At 44.9% G+C, this 18,416-nt stretch overlaps 1 protein-coding gene across 1 annotated transcript; it reads right to left on the reverse strand.

The window, feature by feature from the left end:
- Positions 1-3,488: 3,488 nt before the first annotated feature.
- Positions 3,489-10,189, reverse strand: LOC137504467 (uncharacterized). The gene is made up of 2 exons (XM_068232932.1): positions 8,593-10,189; positions 3,489-5,100 (listed from the first exon to the last, which is right to left on the reverse strand). The coding sequence occupies exons 1-2, from the start codon at positions 9,551-9,553 to the stop codon at positions 4,517-4,519; spliced, it is 1,545 nt and encodes a 514-aa protein (XP_068089033.1). The 5' UTR covers positions 9,554-10,189; the 3' UTR covers positions 3,489-4,516.
- Between the last annotated feature and the right edge of the window lie 8,227 nt (positions 10,190-18,416).

Consider the following 18,416-nt stretch of genomic DNA (forward strand, 5'->3'; position numbering starts at 1 on the left):
TGTGTATACATCAATCAGGGAGTGTAATTAGAGTACTGTTTCACACTGACACACCAAACTCACTGTGTAACGCACCGCAAACAGCTGTTTGCGTAGTGACGGCCGTGCTGGACTGATGCGCAACATGGCCAGAGTGCAGGCCGTGGCAGTTTTCCAGCCCATATGGTCGCCGGGCTGTGGTAGCTCAATGATAGAACAACAGTGACTGTCCAGCTGATCAAATTTGGTCTGTCCACAATGAAGCAACGACCTTATTATCTTCTTGTATGTAGGTAGGCATAGGTAGGAGTCCCAGTATAGGTAGGTAGGCATAGGTAGGTGCCCCAGTAGTTAGCTAGGCATAGGTAGGAGTTCCAGTATAGGTAGGTAGGCATAAGTAGGAGTCCCAGTATAGGTAGGTAGGCATAGGTAGGTGCCTCAGTAGTTAGCTAGACATGGGTAGGAGACCCAGTAGTTAGCTCGGCATAGGTAGGAGACCCAGTATAGGTAAGTAGGCATAAGTAGGTGTCCCAGTAGTTAGCTAGGCATAGGTAGGAGTCCCAGTATAGGTAGGTAGGCATAGGTAGGAGTCCCAGTATAGGTAGGTAGGCATAGGTAGGTGCCTAAGTAGTTAGCTAGGCATAGGTAGGAGTCCCAGTATAGGTAGGTAGGCATAGGTAGGAGTCCAAGTATAGGTAGGTAGGCATAGGTAGGTGCCTCAGTAGTTAGCTAGGCATAGGTAGGAGACCCCGTATAGGTAGGTAGGCATAAGTAGGTCCCCTAGTATAGGTAGGTAGGTAGGTGTCCCCGTATAGGTAAGTAGGTGCCCCAGTAGTTAGGTAGGCATAGGTAGGTGTCCCAGTATAGATAGTTAGGCAGGGCCTGGCTGGCACAGTAATAACAATTACCAAGGTCCAGCTGCAACAGATAGGGCTGTATAATGTCAGTGAGCAACACACACAAAAAAACACATCAGGAAAACATTAGCTCTCAAAAGAGCTGTTGAGGGGTGCTATTTTAGCAATAACAATCATCCAGGAGCAAGCCAAGAGCCTAACTAATCTTTCCCTAGGAGAACAAGTCCGCAGCAACTGTCCCTAGTCTGTCTCTAGCAGGCACACGAGTGAGTGTAATGGCCGGCAAGCCTGCCTTATATAAGGGGGGGGGGGGGGGGGCTCCAGGGCTTAGTGTAGCCTGAATGGCTACAATGTGCCTACTGACTGTGATGCAGAGGGTCAAAGTTGACCCTCATAGTGCATTAGGGGGCGAATCGAACTTACGCAAAAGTTCGCCTTGTCCAGGCGAACGCGAAACCACCAAAGTTCGCCTGGAACTGTTCGCCGGCGAACCGTTCGCTACATCTCTATTGGTCACTGGATGACTTGGGTTAAAGAGACTCCGTAACAAAAATTGCATCCTGTTTTTTTATCATCCTACAAGTTCCAAAAGCTATTCTAATGTGCTCTGGCTTACTGCAGCACTTTCTACTGTCACAGTCTCTGTAATAAATCAATGTATCTTTCCCCTGTCAGACTTGTCAGCCTGTGTCTGGAAGGCTGCCAAGTTCTTCAGTGTTGTGGTTCTGCTATGAACTCCCCCTTCCGGGCCCCTCTATGCACACTGCCTGTGTGTTATTTAGGATTAGAGCAGCTTCTCTCTTCTCTCTTATCTTTTACAAGCTGGATAAATGTCCTCTGAGCTGGCTGGGCTTTCACATACTGAAGAATTACAGACAAGGGCAAAGCTGTTTGCAGGAAGAAATGACAGCCTGAAACTACAGTGCATGAGAATAGGGGGAAAGAAACACACAAATGATCTCTTGAGATTAAAAAGGAAGGCTGTATACAGCCTGCTTGTGTATGGATGTATTTTCTATGTGTGGACATACTGTACATCAACCTACTTCCTGTTTTGGTGGCCATTTTGTTTGTTTATAAACAAACTTTTTAAAACTGTTTTAACCACTTTTAATGCGGCGAGGAGCGGCGAAATTGTGTCAGAGGGTAATAGGAGATGTCCCCTAACGCACTGGTATGTTTACTTTTGTGCGATTTTAACAATACAGATTCTCTTTAATATTTAGGAAAGTGGGTGGAGCCTACAACATGCAATCAAAATTCACCTGTTGATTTTCAAGGGGAATATTTACATTGCTGCCATTCTTACACTCTTAAAGGAAAACTTAAGTCAACTATAAAAAATGAGATTTACTCACCTGGGGCTTCCCTCAGCCCCCAGCAGCCGATCGGTGGCCGCAATAGCAGCATAGGGGGCGATATACAGTCTGGGAACGCGAAGAATCACTCGCGTTCCCATGCCTGTCGGCCGGTGACGGCCAAACCGGAAGTGTTCGCCGGCGGGTCCTGGAGCGTCAGAGCGGGGCTGCGAGGGCACCGATCGGCTGCTGGGGGCTGAGGGAAGCCCCAGGTGAGTAAATCTCATTTTTTATAGTTGACTTAAGTTTTCCTTTAATGGCAGAGGCCTCAAATCTGGTACAGTCAGTCACTGGGAGACTGGGGTTTAAATTCTGAAAAGGGGGCAGGCCTCAAATAACCAATCAGATTTGTTTAATTTCAATGGGAAAATGCAACTTATTGATGCCAAGAGGACCCCAAAGCTCATAAACTTGGTCATTGAGTGACTGTATGTCAAGGTTAGAAATAGTGGACGTAGCCAAAAACAACTAACTTTTTACATGGGAAAATATAAACTGCAGCTATTCTTACACTGTTACAGTGTAACTGTCGGGCATAAAATAAAAAATCAATTCTTTATTTTTATCTGGTAAACAAGTAATAAGGATGCTAACCAGGCAATCCAAAAGCTAAAATCTCTATTACTTTTCTTGTTTAGGAATGATCATTCCCCAGTTTACCTGACTCTTATTTGGTACGTTGCCGCATAAAGGAAGTTGCAGGGCATGCTGGGTTGTCTCTTTTTGCTTCTTTATTTCCCCTCAGACTTAACTAATGTACAGAAGCAAAAAAGTACAACCCAGCATGCCCTGCAACTTCCTTTTTGCGGCAACGTACCAAATAAGAGTCAGGTAAACTGGGGAATGATCATTTATAAACAAGAAAAGTAACAGTGATTTTAACTTTTGGATTGCCTGATTAGCATCCTTATTACTTGTTTCCCAGATAAAAATAAATAATTGATTTTTGATTTTATGTCCGACAGTTTTGTTGGCAGGGTTCTCAGACTTGATACAGTTGGTCACTGGGTGAGTGGGATTAATATTCATGTCTATATTTTTCATGATGTGTGTTCAGTTCCTGCTGCCAGGCTTCGCACAGGTTGACCTTGATTTTGGATGACACACATACGGAAATCAGGTGTTTTATGCAAGTATGACTCCCGATTAAATAACGTGATCTACATGCAAGTTCTTTCCTGTTGTGTAGCATGTTGAGGGGAACTGATTGAGACACGAGGGACTGTTCATGGGAATTTAAGTGGTACATACATGGTTAACCATAAAATCATAATAAGGAAAAAACAAACACCAGGTTGGATGTAAAATGGCCGTAGGCACTGTTTATTGCGGTTTAATTTAATTAAATAATTAATCTTTATTATAAAACTTTGATCATTAAATCGGAAATCATATAACCAAATAAAACTCCAAACAGTATAACAATAAATATTCCAAATAAATATTCAAAAATACAGTCTTTAGACTAGTATTATACCAAGTAATCCAAGTCAAACTAGTCAACCCACAATCGTGGGCGACTTTAACCGCCAATAAAGTCAATCAGCCTACGACAGTTCCTGAACAAAAGGGAGGGCGGGTGGGTGCTCCCAGCTTGCCTGACTGGAAACTGAGGAGATACACAGAGTGTCAGAGATGTCTTGACAGGACCCCCTCTGTGATTGGCCGGACAAATCTTGGCTCCAAGTGACAGCTGCCAATCACAGAGAGTTCCTCTGGGCATCCGCACAGCAACTGCATTCCTCACAGGCTTCCTAGGGACAGCCCATCACCTGAAAGAGAAGAAAGGCACAGCCAGCATCAAACAGAAAAAACACTTTAACCCTATGAGTAACACTAATCCTGTCAGTAGTATATAACTATCCCTACCTGTGCAACCTTCATTAGCTATGTATATAGATCCTACCAGCAACTTACTAACTAACATGTAAACCTATAGGGAGACCCTAAACTGTCTGCCCCCCAAATTCCCAAGAGGCCTGCGTTTTATACTGACACTATGGCCTTCCATGGGAATTTAAGTGGTACATACATGGTTAACCATAAAATCATAATAAGGAAAAAACAAACACCAGGTTGGATGTAAAATGGCCGTAGGCACTGTTTATTGCGGTTTAATTTAATTAAATAATTAATCTTTATTATAAAACTTTGATCATTAAATCGGAAATCATATAACCAAATAAAACTCCAAACAGTATAACAATAAATATTCCAAATAAATATTCAAAAATACAGTCTTTAGACTAGTATTATACCAAGTAATCCAAGTCAAACTAGTCAACCCACAATCGTGGGCGACTTTAACCGCCACACGCCAGGCTAAGGCCTGGCACCACCGCCCACGGCCCTCTCAACCATGCTTTGCATGTCCATATTAAAAATGTCCAGTCCTATTGGGGACAAATGAACAAGGTCCCGGCGGTACAAGCCTGGGACGTCTCCCTCTAACTCGGTGTGGCGAAAAGTGAAACCGCCCACCGATGGCATAAATTTGCTCATCGCAAAATTCACTCGTTTACGGATTTTCTCCAGGAATCTGCGGGAACCCTTTAACCACAGATAGCGTTGCACCATTTCCGAGAAAACTAAAATTGTGTGGGGAAAGGAATCGTGTATCTGTTGGAAGTCTTGACGCATCTGTGACATAAGGTCAAGCGTCCCGACCCTGCCCAAATCGTTACCCCCTAGGTGCACAATTAGAATATCAGGTACCGGCCAGGAATCTAACAAGGATAATATTTTTGGGACAAATGAAGCCCAACGCATTCCCCTACCACCCTTCCAATAAATATGGTAATCATCCACATTGAGATCCAACTGCTCAGAATAAGGCCTTTCCTTTGCCCTCATCCGGGCCCAGAAGATGAACGAGTGTCCAACTATCCAGACCACCCTTTTGAGACCTGAAAAATAAAACATTAGTAACAGGATAAAGCAGGGCGGATATATAATTTGTACCTCCTAGACTCCCACCTGCCAATGCGTTTAATTACAGATTCTGCTAAACCAAGTCTGGCGGCCTCAGTAGCCGCACCAATCCTAAAAGAATGGCTAGAGAATTTTAAGGCTTTCAGCCCGAGAACACTGAGGGATTTGCTCAAAACTGACCTGAACTGAAACATGGACAGTGGGGCACCGTCGGCATGCGCAAGGAATGATAAAGAGGGAGCCCGCAGCTGCAAAAAATTGGAAATTGTATAACAGGGGCATGACAAACCATCCAATTTGTAAAGTGAGAGCCACGCCCCCCTACCGAATCTGTCTGTTTTGGATTTCCTAATAAAAATTTTGACTGAGTCACTAGTCAAGACCACATCCTGGTGGCCCAAACCTGTGTGAACCAGTTTTGATCTAGACACCAACTCCGAAATGCGCAATGCGCCAAAAAACGCTAGCGTAAAGGCTGCGCGGAACAAGCGAACTTCGTACTCCGAAGAACAAATCATTGGCAAAACACGTAGCAAGTCACCCAGGAGCTCAAAAGTGATTGGGCGCCTGCCGTCTGGGACGGCAGAGGCAGACTTAAGGCCCTTAATAAGCTGTTTCACTATAAAATAATTAGCGCATGGGGTAGAATTATGTAAACGACGGAAAAAAGGAAATACCTGCCAAAACACGCTGGAGTGAGGATACCGACGAACCCTCAGAGAGCTTAGCGCAAATGAAAGATAAAAACAGTACTACTTCACTTGCTAAAGGTGATATACCACCAGCATTTGCGTAAGCACACCAATCAGCCCATGCAGCTGAGTACTCAGCCCATGTTCTGGCTGACAGTGACTGGCGTATTGCCGATGATACTAGTTCCCGATTAACTTCCATAGATGGGCCGGACAGGGGACACCCTCTTGGATCGCAGATGGCGCCAGCTCTCTGAATAACGCAAATTGCTGTCGGGATAAAGCATCTGCGATCAGATTAAATTTGCCCGGCAGATGAACCGCCTTCAACCATATGTTAAACCGTAAACATAATAGTACCAATTGTCTAAGGATTTGCAAAACAGGCAAAGATTTTGAAGTTAGGGTATTTACGGCAAAAACCACTCCCCTGTTATCAGATTGCAATAGTATGCGCTTATTAGCGCAACTATGGCCCCAAATGGCTATTGAAACCAAAACTGGGAACAATTCCAGTAGTACAATGTTTCTACTGTAACCGAGGGTGAACCAATCCTCGGGCCATTTTTCAGCACTCCATTGACCCTGGAAATAAGCACCATAGCCAATTGACCCAGCTGCGTCTGTGTACAAGTCCATGTCAACGTCTTTAACGAAATCCTCCTGCCACATAGACCGCCCGTTAAAATTAACAAGGAAGCCATACCAGACCAAAAAATCTTCTTTTACTGGTCTAGTCAATCTTACATGCCATGTAGGATTCTTTAGGCCCGATAATAAGCGCGCAGTACGACGAGAGAAAACCCTCCCCATGGGCATGATTCTACTTGCGAACGCCAAACGACCCAGGAGTTCCTGCAGCTCCTTAACTGTCGCTTTATGCTTGCTCAATAATTTATTGAGCCGCTCCTTCAGATTCACAATTTTTTCCATAGGGAGACGAAACTCCATCCGTACCGTATCTATGGTGATACCGAGAAAAATCAGTTCCGTCATTGGCAGAACAGATTTCTCTTCCGCTAAAGGTACACCTAGAGTATCCGTAACTCGCCGAAAAACGTTAAACAAATTAAAGGCTGCATCAGAATTTGGAGGACCGACGAAAATAAAGTCGTCAAGGTAGTGCAAAACACGGCCCGCTCGACATTCACTCTGTACAGCCCATTCCAGAAAAGTGGCAAAAATCTCGAAGTAGCAGCATGAAAGTGAACAGCCCATGGGGAGACACATGTCGAAATAAAACTTGTTCTCAAATTGAAATCCCAGGGAATTATAGGCCCCAGGCCAAATTGGCAGTAAGCGGAAAGCCGACTTAATGTCCGCCTTGGCCAGTAAGGCTCCTCGACCAAATAGTCTGATCACAGACACAGCCTGGTCAAATGACAAGTAAGATACGGAGCACATAGCGGAATCAATTGAATCATTCAGAGAGCCACCCTTGGGGAAAGACAGATGATGAATTAGGCGCCACTCGCCTGGATCTTTTTTTGGCACAATCCCCAAGGGGGACACCCTAAAGTCCTTGAATGGGGGAGAGAGGAAAGGGCCGGCAACTCTGCCGGCCCGCACCTCTTTTTCAATTTTCTCTCTAACAATGACAGGCTCTTTGTACACAGATCTTAAGTTGTCAGCCCACAGGCAACCCGAAACAGCAAAAGGTGGAAGAAAGAAACCGTGGGTAAAACCGCCAATCAAAAATTCGCTAATCTCCGGATTTGGAAAGTGTTTTAGGTATTGAGTGAGGTTTTGAACCCTCACTGGCGTCCGCGCTGCGCAGAAAGGACTCCTTCGTGGAACCCTGTATAGCCGACGATGCTTTCTTGAAGCAGCGGATCGCCGCATGGAGACCTCCGCAGTGCGCACACTCGTGCCTATAACGGCAATTCGGTGTAAATCTGCATTGCGATTCGTTAAACGCATGACATATACCTTTTTTGAAAGGGACGGCGCCCGAGGTGGCGGGGACAGCTGGTCTGGGTTTCTGGGGCTGCTGTGGAATCATCAGACGGATCCACAGTTCCACATCTTTGGTTCCCCATAGCAGCGTGGGGTATATTGCCCTTTTTTGGCGAAATGCCTCATCATAGAGGAACCATGCTATTCCACCATACTGACGCTGAGCATCAAAAACCGTGTCAATATGTTGGAGCAAACCTAGCGCCACACTCTGATCCCTCTCGACAATAACACCAGCGAAAATCAGGAAAGCCTGCAACCAGTTGTTAAAATTTCTGGTCACAGGCCTCCTCCGATCTTCCTCCTCCTTGTGGTCTTTCAGGTACTCCTTATGGAAAGGAAGCAGTGAGAGGACATCCACATATTCCCCACGCCAGATTTTTTCTTTAACAGCTTGAGGTAAGTGAAAGCCAAGCGGGGAAGACGGACAAGGCATAACTCCCTTATAAGACGTTTCGGGTACACCGGCCCTTGATGCAGGAAGCAATGCAACCGAATCAGAAAGGGAGTTAAGCCCTCCCGAAGCATTAGGTAGGTTAAATGAGTGTGACCCTGGAACAACAGTGTTAACAGAGTCAGGAAAAGGATTAGCAACAACAGTTGCAGAATTAGTTACACTGATAGGAGCAGAAATGTTAGATACAGAATTACAAGGATTGCCTTCAACCGCATTTAAACCCTGTGACGAGGGTACCCATACTGTCGCAGGTGAAGCAATTTGGCTAGGAGCAGGCATTCTCTCCACCACCTGCTGCATACATTGTAATAAAACATTCATACGATGCATTAAACCCTCCCCAATATTCCCCAAATTCTCACCCGGTCTGGGAGCAGGGATTCCTTGGACAGGTTCCTCAGCTTCCCCATCCGATGAATCAGAGGCTGGATCCGCAGTGAAGTCCCCTGCGACCCTTGGCTGGACCTGTAGAGGAGGCTGGTCCTGTGGATGAGGCTGACTCAGAAGCGGAGGGGCCCCCAGGAGTGGATGCTGGCTGGGCAGGATGGGCAGGCCCGGAGGTGGAGGCTGCGCATAGAGGGAGGGCTGGCCCTGCATCACATGCTGTGGAAAGGGTACCTGGCAGGCCGGTCCTGGAAGGAAGGAGGCAGCTGGCGCGGAACCGGATGTGGAGGGCAGGGAGGCCGTAGATGGTCCAGACGCTTGGTGGCCGGCAGGAAAGGAAGAAGCGGAGGAGGAAGGAGCCGCATCGGCGGCAGCAGATGAAGATGGGTTCCGGGCAGCAGAATCCGCAGGGCGCCCTGGAACGCAGCTAGGCCCTGACTGATCGGCAAGATGGCCGCCGGGCTTCTTTCCAGTGGTGTGGAGGTGACGACTTCCGCCCTTAGATGCCCGCACACTTCCGCCCACAGCAGAGCGACTTCCTGTGCTCTTCAAAAGCGGCCCCCGGGAATCCGGAGAGTAGGGGCGCCTGGGCTTTTTGGGCCTCTTCGCCGGCGGCGCTAAGGAAAGGTCCGCGCCCGCTCCGGCAATAACAGAAAGGTGGTCCGGGTCCCTGGATTTCTTGGTGCGGCTCCTGGACTCCCGCACAGACGATCCGGGCGCAGCGGAGGCGGCAGCAGAGGTGGAGGGGATCGCCGGAGGCAGCTGAACATCCAGGGGGACCAGGTCAGTAGGCATTTGAGGTAGCTGCACAGCGGGCAGAGGTTGCTGGTTAGGCAGGGGGGCAGGAGGAACAGAAATAGAGTCCAGAAACCTGCGGAGCGTGTCTTCGCCCCCTTCAGACCCCGCAACAGCTGCCACTCTCATCCAGATTTGATCCATGGCAGCAGAATAGAAAAGAAGGAGGGATGAAAAAGGGAGGAAAAATAACAAGAAAAGAAATAAAGAAAGAGAGAATTTTTTTTTTTTTTTTTTTTTTTTTGAAAATAAATGAAAGGAAAGAATAAATAAAGATAAAAGAATAAGAGATAAAGTAAAATAAAGGAAAAGTAATCAGAATTCCGTCAGAAACTATCAGTGAGAGGAACAGCTAATGACAGCTCCTGCTCCCAGCTTGCCTGACTGGAAACTGAGGAGATACACAGAGTGTCAGAGATGTCTTGACAGGACCCCCTCTGTGATTGGCCGGACAAATCTTGGCTCCAAGTGACAGCTGCCAATCACAGAGAGTTCCTCTGGGCATCCGCACAGCAACTGCATTCCTCACAGGCTTCCTAGGGACAGCCCATCACCTGAAAGAGAAGAAAGGCACAGCCAGCATCAAACAGAAAAAACACTTTATCCCTATGAGTAACACTAATCCTGTCAGTAGTATATAACTATCCCTACCTGTGCAACCTTCATTAGCTATGTATATAGATCCTACCAGCAACTTACTAACTAACATGTAAACCTATAGGGAGACCCTAAACTGTCTGCCCCCCAAATTCCCAAGAGGCCTGCGTTTTATACTGACACTATGGCCTTCCAGGCGTGTTTGCATTACTGATGAAACCTGCTTATCCAGATGAAGGCACGAGGAGCTCTGAGTAATGTAAAGCTGGCACAGCACCTGACTGGGATGTATTCTGTCACAGGAGTGCCGACTGATCAAACCAATTCTAGTCAGGATTCTGGGTGATTGTTAATGCCTCTCTCCATAACTAAATGGAACAGCCCTTCCATCCCAACTGCTACAGTGAGAAAAAAATTAAGCAGTTAAATTCTGACAGAACCGACAGGTTTTGGACTAGTCCAACTCCTCATGGGAATTCTCAGGCTGGTTTCAGACAGCAAACTGGTGTTAGCGATGTGTTGCGTCGCTCCCAACACACCACATCGCAACACCAGAAACAGGCCTTCAGGGAACACCGCGTTAGTACATGGTGTTCCCTGTCTGCCATCTGTCCAAACAGGAAGTGATGCGTGCTTGCGTTCACTTCCTGTTTCGGGTATGCGGAAGTGCACGGAACCGTATTGTAAAAATATGCTTCCATGCATGCAACGCCAACGTGCTTAAAGAGGAACTCCAGTGAAAATAATGTAATAAAAAAAGTGCTTCATTTTTACAATAATTATGTATAAATGATTTAGTCAGTGTTTGCCCATTGTAAAATCTTTTAAATCCCTGATTTACATTCTGACATTTATTACATGGTGACATTTTTACTGTTGGCAGGTGATGTAGCTGCTGCATGCTTTTTTGGCAGTTGGAAACAGCTGTAAACAGCTATTTCCCACAATGAAGCAAGGTTCACGGACAGGAAACTGCCAGGAGTACATACTCAGAGTTTCTTGTGGGAGGGGTTTCACCACATCATCCATACAGCCCCCCCTGATGGTCTGTTTGTGAAAAGCAATAGATTTCTCATGTAAAAGGAGGTATCAGCTACTGATTGGGATAAAGTTCAATTCTTGGTCGGAGTTTCTCTTTAAAGAACCCTGCTTCGCCATAGACTAGACTAACATGACTTCTTGGCCGACACAGATTGCCGCAGGTGGCCACAGGAGCCGCACGGTAACAAAGTTATGTGCTAGCGTTAAATCTGGCACTTCCGGCGCAGTGTACCGCAACGTGGGAAGTATGAACTTGGCCATAGACTTTCATTAAACAAAATAACTTCAGCGCTGTGTGGTCCTTCACATATTACTCCATCACCAACACCCTTCAAAGTGCAGGCTTACCGATATCACAAATGACCCAAATTATAAGGTCTAAGCATATGTCAGATCGGTCTCAAATCCCCACGATTCTCATCGACCTCCAGGAATGCCAGCTGTCCTCTTTCAACCAGGACCGATGCTCCCAACATATGGATAAATATTGCCAGAAAAAACACACAAATCTAAGTGTTCTCCGTTTACCAAGTAAAAACACCTTTTATTTGTGCATAAAAACAGCATCCAATACTCACTTCAGGGCCCTTACAACAGGGGACCTCAGCAGAACAAAGCGTACTAAATAAAAATTAAACATACCTGCGGCTTCCTCCAGCCCGGCCCCCTTCAGCAGTGGCGCTCCAGCTTTAAATTTTTGGCAAACACAAAGGGAGAACTAACTAGCAATGATTGGAACCAAATGTAAATATCACAAACAGAACTCGGAGGCTTTTGAGAAGAGCAGATGGTCCAAATGATGGTGCTGTTATGGAAGAAAGGTTACCTACAGATGTGCTTGGCTAGTTTGCAAGCACACTTGAATCCTTACTTGCTAGAAAGTTGCTCCTGTGTGGACAGATCACAGACAAATCATTCCAGCCATTAGCCTGTGTCTCACAACTCTACAAGCAAGGGGGGGGGGGGGGGGGGGAGACAAGAGGTAGAGAAACACTGTGTGTGTAATTCCTTATCTTAGAAGCTGAGCACTTCTGGAAACTAGAGCTTGTATTTTACAGACGGCAAGTTTTGAATCAGGGTTTACCCCTGTGTCACATGACTGCCACGGCAGAGATGGCAGGTAAGCTCATTTGAAAGTACAGGCTGTTAACAATACCTCTGCTTCCATAAATCAGGAAGTAGAAACAGTGCAGATTTATTGCAGGATTTGTATCAGCTATAACAAAGAAATGTTATTATGCTGTTGCATATCTTTTAGAGCAGAGATGAAATTCTGAGTTCAGTTCCGCTTTAGTGCTTGCATAGACTCAGGGTGACATGGAGAGTTTTTACAGACCCTTCCCTGTTTAGTGTACGATGCTGGAGCCTGGAAACAGTTAACTGCATGTTACTGAGCGAGGGGGGCTCAGGGGTACACAGTGATTCGGGGGGGGGGGGGGGGGGAGAGGCAGTGCCACAGTGTAGCTCCGCCCATGCCCTTCAGGCCATTCGCTCCCTCGTCCTCCTCCTGGGCTGCCGTGATCCGCCAATAGCCTGCTCGGTAAATCCCGTAGCCCCAGTGTCCAGCACATGCGCCCCACCCCACCTCCCTCCCGCCGACAGAAGCATTCTGTACTTGGGGGCTGCGCAGGCTTATCATGGATTTAGGCTATCGTGGATCGAGGTGGCCCAGGAGGACAGCGGTGCCTGAAGAGAGCTTTTGAAAGCCCCAGGTATGTATCATTTTCTTTTTTTCATTCATGTCTGGTACACTTTAACCACTTCAGGACGAGAGCAATTTTCACAAATCAGCACTGATCCCATTGATTCGCCAATAACTTTATTACTACTTATCTCACCTAAATTATCTCTATATTGTTTTTTATCAGGACAAATTAGGCTTTTAACGTAAAATAATTTTGTTTAGTAATTACCTTATTTAAAGGGAAAACAAGGGAAAAATAGAAAAAACGCACTATTTCTCCATTTACGTCCAGTATAGCTTTACAATAAACAGTGCTAACTATAGTTAAACCCACACATTTTATTTGCTTATCCATCCTGGTTATTACAACATTTAGATTATGTTCCTAGTACAATGTATGATGACATTATTGTATTTGGAAATAAAGGTGTCTTTTTTCTGTTTCTTGTATTTTGTTTTTTCATTGTACACTATCGATGATTACAAGACCTTATTTGCAAAAATAATAGTAATATGCCCTCATGGCATACATATTTAAAAAGCCAAGTTCCTAAGGTAAAAATATATGTTTTTTTCTTTTTTATTCTGTAACTTTGTTTTCATATTACTTTTTAAGTCTTTTATTTTGGTACAGAATATGCAAAAATGTAATTGTTTTTGATTCAGTTTGTGACTAAAAGAATACACAAGACATGGGCCTCAACCCTAAAACTCTCTAAACTTTATTCTACTACCTATCATGGTTAAAATGTTACCAAATATGTCTCCTGTAGTTTTCCTACAACTTTCCCAAGTGTGATCATAATTTTTGAAATTGACTTTTTATGTTTTGATTGAGTTTGTCCCTACCTATTTTTTATGTGACGTGGATCCAAGCTTTAAGACACTCCAAAATGTATTCTACAACTCGTCACGGTTAAAATGATACAACATGTGCCACATTTAGTAACAAACTGGTGGTGCACTACCCACAACTACATTTGATTTATATACACGTCGTGTTGTCATAAAGTGGTTAATGGCAGTATTATTTACTTGCAAAGTATCTGCTTACAGTGTTTTCCCCTTTAGGCTGCCATGATCCCATTGGGAGCCCCCTAAAGTGGTTCTGTGCCTTCTTCTCACATTCTGTTCTGATAAAACTGCCGCTGGCCACTCTTTCTGCTCAACATGTTGGAGCTGCAGTAAACAGAAATTACCTGTTTTGGGTGAATTGGACACAATCTGGATTTCCTGCAGGCTGCAGCTTGTTAGACAGGCCAATCGAGTCACAGAATGCTGCTAGCAATGCATTTCAATGAGGGAAGTGAGTACCAGTGAGCATTTGTCAAACATCCCACAAATAGACTGTACAGATGAGAAAATGTGAGATTGCAAGGATTATTTCCTCTTTTCTCATCACTGTGTGATGCTGCTAAAAAAACAGGGCCATTTCTGACCTATTCCGTGCCCCAGGCAGAGCAACCCGTGACGATCCGCCCTCCCCCGCCATCTCCATCACCACCGCCCCCACACATACACTATGCTAATAATGCAGGGCAATGACTTATATTTTCAAAGCTGAATTTCTATAGGAAAAACTGATGATAAAACAGTAGAAGTAGTTTTGTACCTGTAAGGTGGAAACTCATAATCCAATCTTTTTCATCCAATCTTACCATTTCTATGTAATATAAGGGAACTGCCTAAATTATCCATTCAATATATTCACCCAATTTACCCTTATATATGTAGTAGTTCTGCTTCTGTGCAGTTCCAATGACGTCAGAGAAACCACATGACCCGCGCGATGGAGTAAAGAAGAAGCCGACCCGGAACCCGACCTGATGAGGTCGGCTTCGCCAGCGGAGGAGACCGGGAGCCACCGGAGCCGCGGCGAGGGCACAGGACGGCTGCCAGGGGCTGGAGGAAGCCCCCCCAGGTAAGAGGATCTTTCTTTTTTTCCAGCCTGGGCATATCCTTTAAAGGGAATGGATTAAACAAAACGTATTATACATAGCTGGGGCTTCCTCCAGCCCCATATGCACGGATTGCTCCCACGCCGCCGCCCTCCACTTCCCGCAGCTCCAATACCGGGTCCCCGCACTTTGAGTAGTGCGCCCTCTACGTATCTCTCCAGCAGCTGCTGGAGAGATACGCAAACAGCGCACCTCACTTATGTCAGACTGGCTCCGACTGACGAAAGTGCAGGGACCCGGTATCGGAGCTGCGGGAAGTAGAGGACGGCGGCGTGGGAGCGATCCATGCGTATGGGGCTGGAGGAAGCCCCTGCTATGTATAAAACATTTTGTTTAATCCAACTCTGGTACACTTTAAACTACATAGATTTGGTAAAATTGGATAGAACAGATTGGATTATTAGTTGCAACTTTAAAGAGGAGCAATCAAAGAAACTGTAATTCTGTAATCTGTAAACCCCACACACCTATAGAGCTATTAGCCAGTAACATCAGACAGCTTTTCAGAAGTCTCTGATCACAGCCTGTGTGAAAGGAATGTTTTGTGTTGTGTATCAGCTTTTTGTAACAAAGTTGGTGTAGGGGCCAGAGCTGTACCATGTAGATAGGTGCCACTTCCCTGTCACAATTCACAGAGGAATGATTTAATTTACTGTTTGTCTCTGCCCTGCCCACACACACTGCTTTCTCACAGATCATATGAGAACAGTTGAGAGATTTTTTAGCTACAGAGAAGGATCTGAAGAGAAGGACTTGTACTTTATTCCAGTACTTGCATGCTTACACCCACCATTGAGAATGAGCTCTTTCTGGCTGTAATTTCTGTTTACTTTACACTACATGAGGCAGAGAGACACAGGAACAGCTGATGAGTTATCTACACACTATTTGATGCTGTATTTCTGCTTTCTATCATTCTGAAGTCATTCCAGTCACAGGATTACAGCCAGTGAGGACTGTTTCTGTATGCTGGATGTGCTGAACACAGTTTTCCATAGTAATGCCCACAGTGAAAACTGTTCTCTGTAAATGTATTTTTTTCTTCACCTAAAACATGAAAAGATGAAAAAAAAGCATTTGCATTGCTAATTACTGGAAATATATGTGGAATTAAGAATTTTAGTTAACTTTGATAGTTGTCCTTTAAAGAAAACCTGTAACAAAAAAAAATCCTCCTGGGGTATACTTACTTCGAGAGAGGGAAGCCTCTGGATCCTAATGAGGCTTCCCCCCGAACAGCGGCAAGGTAAATATTTACCTATCACAATCCAGCGCAGGCGCAGTAGCGGCTCTTCGTTCAGGATAAGTCGAAAATAGCCGAGCCCGATCGTATTTGTGCTACTGCACAGGCACAAAGGACTTGTGCCGGTGCAGCATAGCGGATACGATCGGGCTCCGCCATTTCCACGTTAGCCCGAACGAAGAGCCGCTACTGCGCCTGCGCTGGATTGTGGTAGGTAAATATTGGGCTGCTTGACAAGCCGCTTGTCGAGGAGGTTTGGGGGGAGCCAGCGCTGGATTTCCCCAAGTTACAGAGGTCGGGGAAGCCTCATTGGGACCCTGAGGCTTCCAATATTTAAGCGACTGAACCAAACTCAATTGCTCAATCCTAGGCAAGGAGAGTAGGCGCCTGTGCACTCCTCCATGCAGGTACACCACCTCTGCAACACAATGTGATACTTATATTTAGGTAGAAGGAGGCACTCCACAGGCTTGAACTTGCGTTCAGTTTATTGCATGTCGTTACACTACATGTTTCGGGCTCCGCCCTTCATCAGGTGTAACCACCCACTACCTCCACCTTCAATTTATCTCCCTGACCCCACCCCTTAAGGGTGGGTCAGGTCCACCATTAGTGAGTACATTTTCACATCAAATAATCCCCTGTTACTCCACAGGTTCTATATCTGGTCTATACATACATATAGAATCCACTATATGAAGAAAAATGAAACAAAAGAATTAAAAAATGGAAAAAATTAAAAAATTAAACAATATGGAAAAAATGAAAACAACTAAATTAATAACCAAAAAGGTCACTAGTACAGGGCACAAAAAAGTCACTTGCACAGGGCACTACCCCTAGAGGTCTACCCTGGATAATCTGATGAGAGACTACGCTCTTGACATGTTAGTTCAGTTATTTCCATAGATATATTCTATTCTACATACAGTTACTTGTCAGTTTCCTGGAGTACATCAGCACAGTTCATTTCCTGCAAAAAAAGTCATAAAAAACATGACAATCCAGACAATCAAGCATAAAATAAATTTCTCTATTAGGCATGGAAGTCTCAAGAAGACTTCAGTATCCAGGCACTTTGTTGAACATGGCCACAATGTGATTCAACTAAGGTGGCTAGTATTAGATCAAGTAGAACCGTTACCTAGAGGGGGAGATAGAGAACGATTGCTGCTCCAGAAGGAAATTAGATGGATTAGAACATTAGACTCTGTATCACCGAGAGGTTTGAACGAACAAGTAAACTTAAAATGTTTTTTATGATTTTTTTTGCAGGAAATGAACTGTGCTGATGTACTCCAGGAAACTGACAAGTAACTGTATGTAGAATAGAATATATCTATGGAAATAACTGAACTAACATGTCAAGAGCGTAGTCTCTCATCAGATTATCCAGGGTAGACCTCTAGGGGTAGTGCCCTGTGCAAGTGACTTTTTTGTGCCCTGTACTAGTGACCTTTTTGGTTATTAATTTAGTTGTTTTCATTTTTTCCATATTGTTTAATTTTTAAATTTTTTCATTTTTTCCATTTTTTAATTCTTTTGTTTCATTTTTCTTCATATAGTGGATTCTATATGTATGTATAGACCAGATATAGAACCTGTGGAGTAACAGGGGATTATTTGATGTGAAAATGTACTCACTAATGGTGGACCTGACCCACCCTTAAGGGGTGGGGTCAGGGAGATAAATTGAAGGTGGAGGTAGTGGGTGGTGGTTACACCTGATGAAGGGCGGAGCCCGAAACATGTAGTGTAACAACATGCAATAAACTGAACGCAAGTTCAAGCCTGTGGAGTGCCTCCTTCTACCTGAATATAAGTATCACCCTGAGGCTTCCCCCTCCTGAGGTAAGTATCCCCCAGAGGGTGTTTTTTTGTTACAGAGTCTCTTTAAGCGTTATCCTTTGTAAGTTTGACACAGGTTTAGCTAGGATACCAGGATACCTACAGCACATTGCCAGACCAAAAAGTGGGAGTGGCCACAACACATTGTGGGTATAGGGCCCTGTACAGTGTATAACATAAAAGTATGTGGTCAGGTTAAACTGCAATGAAATACAGGGAGTTTTATAGATAGGTGTACAGAGGGAGATACTGCATGCTTGTAGATGGAAACGGCTGTTATTTCCCAACATGCAACAAGGTTCACAGACAGGAAACTGTCAGGGTCATGGCCATGACATCACACTGTGGGAGGGGTTTCACCACAATATCAGCCATAGAGATGATGATGATGATGATGATATCTTTGAGAAAAGGTAAAGGTTTCACGGGTACTGTGTATCTATGGCCCTTCACTTCAGTACCAGGGGCGTTGATACATGTATCTCGCTGTTTTCGGCGGCTCACATGCACGGCTCATATGCACGTTTTACACTACGTCTTGTGCACTGTTCAGTACACAAGATAGTATGGGGACAAAAAAAACTACACATACATACACACACTGTATTTTTTGGACTATAAGACTCACTTTTTCTC

Source organism: Hyperolius riggenbachi, chromosome 4, assembly GCF_040937935.1.
Source record: "Hyperolius riggenbachi isolate aHypRig1 chromosome 4, aHypRig1.pri, whole genome shotgun sequence".
NCBI classification, from domain to species: Eukaryota; Metazoa; Chordata; class Amphibia; order Anura; family Hyperoliidae; genus Hyperolius; species Hyperolius riggenbachi.

What these genes read in the sequence shown, in the direction of transcription:
- LOC137504467 (XM_068232932.1), bottom strand. Translation starts at nt 9,553, where the DNA reads ATGGATCAAATCTGGATGAGAGTGGCAGCTGTTGCGGGGTCTGAAGGG. An exon ending in AATCCCTGCTCCCAGACCGG is followed by an intron (nt 5,101 to 8,592) that starts GTGAGAATTTGG and finishes TTTATTTTTCAG; the next exon opens with GTCTCAAAAGGGTGGTCTGG.